Genomic DNA, 9950 nt, shown 5'->3' on the forward strand with positions numbered 1-9950 from the left:
CTTGAATCATAAATATCAGAGAATAAGGCCACCTTAGTTTCAGAGAATAAGGATCAGGATTGCCACAGGTGCTTCATTAGGTCTTAAAATTTTCTTGATAGTGAGACTCCGGCAAGAAGAGAAACGGCAACAGGAGGAAACCAACCGAGTTAAAGAACGCAAGCGCAAGCGGGAAAAGTATGCAGAAAAGGTATGTCAAGTTGGGTTGGTAGACTGGGGCTGATGGGGGTGCTGAGTGGTCCCTCCAGAAAATGTATACCTCCAAAGCATGTAGAATTCATGCTTGTCATCTTGGTTGCTGCTTGGTATCCAGCTACATCTGTGTGTGTTATGCAACAGTTCTATCCTGACTGACAATCAAGCAGGAGAAATGCAGCCTTGGTAGGGTTGTACTCCCCACACAGACATAATTATGTTATGTGGGTCTGTGGTCACATGTAATTGTAGGAACTTTTTGTTGGGACTTTTTTTAAAAGCTTAAGTCCAAATGTGAGTAAGATGAATGTTAGATTATTAGATTCTGCAGAATCTTAAAAAGGGCCTAAGAGATCATTCGATCCAGTCCTTCTGCCGTAATTCTTCTAGTATTATCTACTACTGGAAAATTAAATCACTGTCTGTCTATTCATCTCTTTCTCCAATTCATGCCAGGGATTTGGGCTGAGCTGTTTTGTTTTTTTTTTTGTATCCCTCCTGACATTTCCTTCTTGAGCCCACCAGGCTAGCTGCCACATGGGCTGTAGTTCCCCTCCATTTCTTCCTGTCTTGCTGTTTCTGTACATGTGCCAGTAATCCTTATCATAACCTAGTCTTTGTTGTTGTTTACTCCCTAAGTCATGTCCGACTCTGCAAACCCATGGACTGTAGCCCAGCAGGCTCCTTTGTCCATGGGATTTCCCAGGCAAGAATACTGGAGTAGGTTGCCATTTTCTTCTCCAGGGGGTCTTCCCGATGCAAGGATTGAACCCAGGTCTCCTACATTGCAGGCAGATTCTCTTTACCGTCTGATCCACCAGGGAAGCCCCAAAGACGTACCATATTAACCCTAATATAGGTCTAGATACAAATGCTGTTAGGTGCAGTGGATGAATGTGATTCCCAGAATTTTCTAAGCATACTCTGATGCCACATCTCTAACCTGTGACAAAGCCCTACTGAACTTGGCTCTAGCACTGTTTGGTGTAACCCAGTCACTCAGTGCTTAAGCATTTTCATGTAAATTGAGGAGATAATGAAAAACCACTTCAATATTCCTTGTGTATGAGAAGAACCTTCATTCCCTTTATGCATATTTAAAAACAAGGCAGAGTAAAAACAGATGTGCAAAAATAAACTAAGAGCAGGGGCCCTCCTGCTTGTGGGGCTGCATTAGTTCTGCCTGATAAGTGCTGCAAGGCTGTGCTGGAAGCTGACCGACCCTCGCCCTGTTCAGATTCTGTTTGGCACAGCTCCATTCAGTGTGACTGGCCTTTCAACTCTGTATTATTGTGGTAGAATATGCATAAACTTGTACTAAGTGATTCCTTTCCTCCTTCCTTAGGATTTTTTTTTCTTTTTTAATATTATGCTAATTGAATAAAGTGAAACTTAGACGTTTACAGAGAGTCAAATATCTGTCATCACTTTCTTCTCCAACCCCACTTTTCCCTCAGTGCTTAGCCTCATGTTTTTTTCTGTATTTCTTGATTTGTGTGTTCCCAGAAGAAAAAAGAAGATGAATTGGATGGCAAAAGGAGAAAGGAGGGTATGAACCTGGTGATCCCATTTGTTCCTTCAGCTGATAACTCCAACCTCTCTGCGGATGGGGATGACTCCTTCATCAGCGTGGACTCAGCCATGCCCAGCCCTTTCAGTGAGGTGAGGCTCCTTTTATTAGTGATGCCTTCATCGCAGCAATGGGGGCTGTGTCCTTACTGGGTAGTTTTTGCTTTTTGGGGGATTTGCCTGCCTTGCAAAGGGGGTTTCACAAGGAATCCATCAGGAGAAAAGCAAATGAAGGTGAACTGCCTTCTCCAGAGCCACAGTAGGAGGTCTGAATCTCAGGAGTGATGCCAGGGAGGAGAGGGAATGGTTGGGAGGCCTGGGAAGCACGTGCTTACTTAGGCACGGGAGCCGAAGGCACTGAGAGGAGTGGTGATCATGACCCTTCCGTCTCTAGATCTCCATCAGCAGTGAGCTGCACACTGGCTCCATTCCCCCCGACGAGAGCAGCAGTGACATGCTGGTCATTGTGGACGACCCCGCTTCCTCAGCCCCTCAGTCCCGAGCCACCAACTCTCCTGCTTCCATAACAGGCTCTGTCTCAGACACTGTGAACGGTGAGTGGTGCAGCTGTTCCTACCACTTGGGCGAGGTCCTGGTTCCTTCTCAGATAATGGCATTTTCTGCCTTCTTTAAAGAAGAGTGGAGTAGAGCAGAAAGCATTTGAAGTCTCATTGTTTTACTAGCCTATTCAAGGGAAAGGGAGAATGAGAAGGCTTAGGGAAAGCACAATAAGAACTTCATAAAGATTTCGAACTTCTTTGTTTTCTAGTTATTCCTGTCCTTCATATTTCACCCTTATTTTTGCTAGTTTTTTTACAGTTAGCTTTTCTGGGCCTTTCCTCACTTCATTCTATGGGGCCCAGTGTTGTTGCTATTTTTTGAGTCTCTCTAGGTTTGCAACTTGAGAGTAAAAGTCAATTCCCCAGGCAGGAGAACATTGGAATGTGCAGGTGAATCACAGGTAGCACATCCCTGGAGTTCATTTAGTAGTGATCTAGTTTAAAGAAAAATCAGGAGTAACGGCACCACTCATAGAGAATGAAAAGCAACTTGAGGTGTCAGGCCGTTGTAGCTACTCAAAGTTCTTACTAATGCTGTGTGACAGTGTGGCTCAGCCATTAAATTGGGACATAGACCTCCCTAGGAGTCCTGAAACAAACACCCCGAAAGCCATCTTCTGTGTCCAGGAGAAGATTCTCATCACATATAAGAAATTGACTTTTTTTTCCCCTCTTGGCCAATTTGTTCCCACAGGGATTTCCATTCAGGAAATGCCAGCCGCAGGACGTGGCCATTCAGCCCGAAGCCGAGGCCGCCCTAAAGGTTCGGGAAGCACAGCCAAAGGAGCCGCGAAGGGCCGGAGCCGGAAGTCCACTGCAGGCAGTGCTGCCGCCATGGCAGGAGCCAAAGCAGGGGCTGCTGCAGCCTCCGCCGCTGCCTATGCTGCATACGGGTACAACGTGTCTAAAGGTGCGGGGGCCTCAGGGACTAAGGGGCCATTCTGGCTGGGGCTAGTCTGGTGGGCTGCTGAGCATTCTGCCAGGTAGAGCAGGCAGAACACCCCTGGGCCCCAAGCCCTTTCCCAGAGCCCATGTTGGAGTCCGCCTCAGCACCAAGTGGTCCTGACACTCCCTGTGCTCTTGTGACTTAGTGTAGGGCTGCCTTCAGAGTGGAAGTAACTGAAAACAAAAAGGTGAATTTCTTGACCATGTTGCTTTAAACATTTCTTCTGCTTTGAGAACTGATTTTTTCCCCCAGACTCACATTTTAATAATTACATTTCTGTAGTGCAGACTAGCATAGTTAACAGTTAGCCAGTAGCTCAGTTGGTAAAGAATCCACCTGCAATGCAGGAGACCCCAGTTTGTTTCCTGGGTCAGGAATATCTGCTGGAGAAGGGATAGGCTACCCACTCCAATATTCTTGGGCTTCCCTTTTGGCTCAGCTGGTAAAGAATCCCCCTGTAATGTGGGAGATCTGGGTTGGGAAGATCCCCTAGAGAAGGGAAAGGCTACCCATTCCAGTATTCTGGCCTGAAGAATTTCATGGACTATAGTCCACAGGGTTGCAAAGAGTTGGACACAACTGAGCAACTTTCAGTTTTGTGAGTCACCACCTTAGGATTAAACACCTGCTGTAGGGACTTCCCTAGTGGTCCAGTGGTTAGGTCTCTGCTCTCACTGCTGAGAGCCTGGGTTCAGATCCCACCAAGAGCTCACAGACCACGCTGTGCCAAACACACACACACAAAACCCAACACCTGTGTGCATGGGAGTATAACACATGGACCCCGCACCTGAATATATAATAAAAATGAGACAAGGAAGCCATACATGGAGTGTGTTTAGCAGCAATACAAGGCAGTATGTTAGCATTGAGTGAAAGAAGAGGAAAGGCCTTAATTGTGGTTGTAGATCAGAAGGAGGAAGAACTGTGGACTTGATGACTAAGTTTCCAGACTCAGAAGGAAAGAGAAGGTTGATGAAGGATTTATACTGGTGACAGAGGGTTTAACAACCTAGGCATATTGAAGGTCACCAAGCAGGTAAGTCAGACTGTGCTGAAAAGGACCTGTAGGAGTCAAGATTGGAAAGACCTGATGGGCAGAAGCTTATCAGACGTGTGACCACGGGCTCTCAGTGGTGAGAAGGGCAGCACTTGGCATTCAGGCATTGCCAGAACACGTGCTTAAAATTTAGGGTGTTGCAGCAAGTAAGAGCATTATTGAATAGAAGTTCTCAATAAGTGTTCGTTTACCTCCCCTTTCTCCTCCTTTCTCCTTTGTTCAACAACTGTGAAGTATAATAGCCTAGCCCTGTGTTTCTTAAATTTTTGCCAGCTCATCACATCCTTGGAAAACAGCAGTCCTGGCAGCAGTTAAGGCTGTCATGGCAGAGTTTCACCCCCACGTGGGGCAAAACATGAAACTCATCAGGCTTTCTTCTAGAGGCAACGGGGGCAGAGTGTCACAAGAAACATTGATAGTGCTTGGTGACTGGGCATGGAAAGCAAGGGATTCGGTCATTGACTGCAGCCCCACTGTGGGTGAGAGTATTCACGAGTCTGCTTACCAAGCACTTAGAATTCTTTTTTAGGAATGTTAGAAAGAGTTGCTGTGCAGGAGATTTGAACCAGCTCCTTGAAAGCAGTGGGGCTTAGAGAGCAGGGTGGCTGTATGCAACGCAAGAACTGTGTGTGTGGACATAGGACAGAGTGGGCAGCCATGTGCCCTCAGCTCAGATGGACTGGGGAGTAGAGGACATCTTCCGAAATTCAGAAGGAAGCAGCTCCCAAGTGCTGCCCCAGGAAGGAAGCAGGAATGCATAAGAAAACACATCAGTGCCTGTAAGTCACAGCTCTTCCTGTAGCCGTGGCTTCCCAAAGGGTAGTGTGTGCTCCGTTCTCGAGTGCCTGGGTGACATCTGCTCCCTGTAGATGCAGTAATGTGGAGAGGGCTGGGCAGGTATTGGTTTTCTCTTACAGGAAAAACAGTTGACAGTAAGAAGAAGTGGTAAGGGGTTCCCCACAACCTCACCTCCAGACCTGACTCCAGGAACCAGGGTCAGGCACTGAGGCAGCTCAGGTGGGACGGGTGCTTACACTCCTCTTGCCTCTCTTTCTCTCCCCGCAGGAATCTCCGCCAGCAGTCCTCTGCAGACGTCCCTCGTTCGGCCTGCTGGCCTTGCTGACTTTGGACCTTCAAGCGCCTCTTCTCCCTTAAGCTCCCCTTTAGGCAAAGGAAATAATGTTCCTGGGACTCCCAAGAGCCTCCACTTGACCAGCAGCCTAGCCCCAGACTCCCTGGTCCGGAAACAGGGCAAAGGCACCAACCCCTCGGGAGGACGGTAACCACCTGGCCTTCCAGCTTCCTTCAACCACACCGGGGGCTCACGTCCTGGCCTGCAGGTGGTCTTTGGATAGCTTGCCCAGTGCAGCATCTTCCATCCCAAGCCACGGGGCAGCAAGGACAATTGCAACAAGGGAAAGACCAGCAAGCAGCTGGTGTGAGCACTTGGATCATCCATGTCTCAAGAGGAATGCTCTGGGGTTGCCTGTAGGAAAAAGGCCCAGGGACAGGGATCAGACCCACAGCCTCTCAAAGGACCTTATAGGCAAGTCTTAAACCTCACACTGGGGAAGGGCTGACAGAGACCCCATTTCGATGCTCAGGCGCATAGTCTCGATCCCCATTCCACTCTTCAGCTCTGGCCATGTCCCTTGCAAAGGCTCTACAAGTGCTGTGAAGAGCCTTCCACGGTGGAGACTTCTCTTAGGGCTGTGATTTCCTGGGGGGCTCGGAAGGGAGGAAATCATGTAGTCTGACGTTCTCAGTCATTGAACAACCCAAGTCTCCAAACCCATTCACCAGAGTGTTACGGCTGAGGAGAGCCACAAGTGCAGGACAAGGTGGTGGCTGTGAGGATGACACACGGCTAGAGGCAGGATGCGTGGGGGCAGTTGTTTCCCAGCATTTCCGCTCCTGCCCTGCATGGTTCGCATTAGAGAACCTTCAGGTCCCACCAGCAACAGTAGCCGCAGCTCCCACCCCAGGACTCCCAGAAGCCAGTAAGAGACCAGGAGCCACCTCAATCAGCAGGACAGCCTCACTGCCCCTTTGCAGGCTCCCTTTGCCCCTCCTGAATGCACAGTCTCCCCACCCTTGCCCTTCAGCCCCCTGCTTGGCTGTATGCACTGTCTGTATTGCACTGAGAAAGGAAGGGACGGTGGAGTGAGATGGAGAGGATGGAGCAAGGGCAGGCTCAGCACCCACCTCCCAGCCCGACCCCGCCAGCCCAAGCTCGCTTCCCTTCAGGAGCGGCAAAGGGGTGGTGTTCACATGGGAGGTGTTTCTGCCTACCCACAGCCTGATGTCCCTGGTGGAGCAGGTGCTTCTGGGCGGGTCCGCCTCTAATTTGCACACCTGAAAATCGCGGAATTGAGTTTAGATAGATTGATTTTTTAAACTTTTTTTTTTTTTTGAGTAGGGGTGGTAGGGGAATCATTTAATTTAAATCATTAAGATTCCCCTGCCCAAACCCAGACTCCTGTGTACAGATGCTATTTAGAGGGAATCAGAAAAATGCCAAGCCTTTTTTCTCTTTGAATGTGCTGTCTATTTTTATAACTGAACCTGTACATATGTATAAAGAGAGACACATCTTTCTTTTACTAACTGGAGAAAAATCTTAAATAAAATGGAGTGAGATAATTTTATGTAAATTGAGGTGTCTGTGGTCTTTGCAGCTGCCTCTCCTTGGGTCCATCGTAGGGCTCCTGCGGGGGAGTGGCAGGATGAAGAGGAAGCAGAACCCCAACATCATGATTGTTCTTGTCAGAGAGGTGGTCAGTGGGATGAGGAGTGCCCTGTAGGCATTGATGGGCATAGGAATGTGCCTCCAGCCATCAGAGCGGTGACTTGACCAAGTGCCTGACAGGCCAGGGCCCTCAGGGTATGGACTCCTTATGACTAGACCTCGCCTCCAGGACTTCAATGTAGGCGGCTTGACCTGGTCCACCATTAGGCATTTACACAGTGGCAATCTGAAAACTGACAGATTCTTTCTTCAAAAACAACAAGTAAGAGGTTGTCCTGGCAGTGTATTATACGTAAAATCCCCAACTAATAGGAACTTGATGGTCCCAGTTTCTAGAAATTTGTATACAAATATGTGTATATAAACCCCAGAAATCTGCCCCATATGCAGTTCCAGTACCCACTATCAGTTAAGCTGGAAGAAATACTGAGGAACTGTGAAATGAACGCAGTGTTCTCAGAGTTAGCTGTCGTAAGAATCATGAAAGAAGTAAAATATGTTACTAGGGATTCCAGAGACATCCAGGCTTTGAAAACTTAGCTCTGATCAGTTGGGAAGAGTGAGCCTCCAGCCTGTGCTAGCAGTGTTTCTCTGATGAGCTAAATAAAACACTGATATACTCTTGCGTCACATCAAGCAGGGCTTGTGCTGTTCCGAGTGTGCTGGCTGTGTTCCGAGTGAGCCTTGGCTTACCCTGCACACCCTTGATAGGGGCAGGCTGGCTCCTGAGCATCTGCTGCTCCCTGGTCACAAGGGTAAGCCTTTTCCTTCTTTTGTTGATCTTAAGTAGCACTATCATATATGCTTTGTCTTGTTTTTGTTGCTGGTAAACTTGACCATGGCCTTGCACAGAGCAGACCAGTGTCAGTTTTCCAATTAGCCATACCCTATTGTCGTCACCACTGTAGCTTCTGGTCAACAAGCCCACTAGGGTGGATCCTCTCCAGTTCTCATTACCTAGCCTGCCCCTCAGTGACAAGACTGTTCAAACTGCACCAAGGTCAACGGTGGTCACTTCTCTAGAGACCTGACAACTCAGATCCTTGCATAGCTTCACCCAGATGTGGATAGGCTAGATAATGTCTCCTGAAAAGCTCTGGACCAGAGCTCTCCAGTCTTCTCTTTCTCCAGACACACTGCCATGCTCCCCTGTTAACGTATTTTCAATCCAGTCCCTGAAGCAGCAGCTAACATGTCATATTGAAGGATGCTCATGGCCTTGATGTTTCTCTCCCCTATCCCTCCCTCACCTGAGGGTTCATAGATGGAGCTTGAATCTTAAAAGTGAAGGCTTCAAACTCATTAACAACTTGAGTCCGTCCCCAACTTACCTACTTTCTAAACACTTGTCCGCCTCCCACGTTAGAGCCCAGCTCTCACCTATGAACCCAAAGAACCAGTCCCTAAACACAGAAGAGGGCTGGTGAGGTATCCTACCTGCTAGAGGCATCCCTCCGGAAGGCCTGGAACACAGGCCATCCTTTCCACTGGAGTCCTCTCTCCACGTGAGCCAGTTGTGGGGCCTTAGGTAAGTGGATTTTAAGATTGTGAGTCCCTATGAACAGCCCTGGAATTGTGGAGTCTGCGCTGGGCTTTCTAGCACAGTCTCCATGCAGGAGTCTCTGGAAACCCCCTGGACCTAGAGTTTTAGAGATCCTCAGATGTGCCTCAAGGGCTTTTGTGAGTGATGGGCTAAAAGGGATGTGGGCCCTCCGAATTAAACAGCAGCTCTTCTTTTACTCCCAGGTTAAGATTTTGTGTGGCGTTAAAGGGAAAAAAAAGCTTGGTTTTTTGTTTTTTTTTTTTAAACCCCTGGAACATTAATAAGTGATAATTATTTAAGTAATACTTATCAAACTTTAATATACATATGAATCACCTTTCATCCTCATGAAATGCATATTTAATTTCAAAAGGTCTGAGATGAGACCTGAAACTGAATCTCTAACATACCTCAGGTGATGGCTGCTTTGCCTTGGACCACACCTGGAATAACAAGGCCTTGGCCCCCCTCCAGCCCTGTCAGAATAAACTCTGATCTCTGCTTGTACGCCCCACCCCAGCCAGGAAGCCCTGTGCAGGAAATACACCTTATATTTTATATTACTCAATCCACCTGAGAAAATGAAAAACTAGCATTTCCAGGAAAATTAGGTCCCATACCTGTTTTCTCACTTTTTTTGCCTTTAAATCTATCAATTCATGATTTTCTCCATGGCCTTTCTGTCCTGGGTAGACCTCTGTTAAACACGTTAGGTATGAGGGAAGGTCCCTGATCTGCTGCTGCCCTTTCCTGTGTAGTCATCACCAAGCTGTAGCTTTTTTCGTTGCTGGAAAGTCTGTGATCCCTGGGCCCACTCTTTTCAGCCACATCCAGTTAGCTTTCTCAGCTAATTCCTAAGCCATTCTCAGGGGCATGGAGAAATTTGCCAGGTCTCTCCTGCTTCTCTGAGTCTGCCAGAGTGTGGTGAAGCCGTGCAGTTTGGGAGGCAGCCCTGGTCGGTGCTGGCTGCCCCAGCCAGCCACCTTCATGGTGCTTTCAGACTACTTGGCTATGGAGAGCTAGCAGAACACAGGGCTTCTCATTGTCTTAAAACCGTGCACCCTGGGGCTTGCTGTATGGTAGCAAATGGTGCTGCTAGAGAGGCATCTACCTGGAGGGGAGGTCCCTGCATGGAAGTTCCTAAGGACTCTAGGGTGGCAGGAGCTTGAGCTATGTCAGCCCTCAAAAGAATAACCCCTTCTGTCATCCTGGAAGTGTCCGGGGCAAACAGTGCCATGGATTACAGAGATCCCAGCCCCAGGGGACAGTCCCAGGGCTGGGTGTAGGGGGAGGTAGAAGGAAAGGAAAAGAGGAGGGATGACGTGCCT

General features: G+C 48.3%; 1 protein-coding gene across 2 annotated transcripts in view; it reads left to right on the forward strand.

Moving 5' to 3' along the window:
- The window catches only part of INO80 (INO80 complex ATPase subunit), a 124207-nt gene extending 118016 nt beyond the window's left edge, over nt 1-6191 (forward strand). Inside the window, exons 32-36 of one of the 2 annotated variants that reach the window (XM_055437456.2) lie at nt 102-190; nt 1705-1857; nt 2159-2318; nt 3019-3234; nt 5396-6191. In XM_055437456.2, coding sequence (XP_055293431.2) covers nt 102-190; nt 1705-1857; nt 2159-2318; nt 3019-3234; nt 5396-5613 — 836 coding nt within the window. In that variant the 3' untranslated portion in view covers nt 5614-6191. Of the gene's footprint in view, nt 1-101; nt 191-1701; nt 1858-2158; nt 2319-3018; nt 3235-5395 lie in introns of both variants that reach the window. The other variant, XM_055437455.2, reaches the window with a different exon arrangement.
- The last annotated feature ends 3759 nt before the right edge of the window (nt 6192-9950 follow it).

This window comes from Moschus berezovskii, chromosome 9 (assembly GCF_049115385.1).
Source record: "Moschus berezovskii isolate FMDL1 chromosome 9, NW_MosBer_1.0, whole genome shotgun sequence".
Taxonomy (NCBI): domain Eukaryota; kingdom Metazoa; phylum Chordata; class Mammalia; order Artiodactyla; family Moschidae; genus Moschus; species Moschus berezovskii.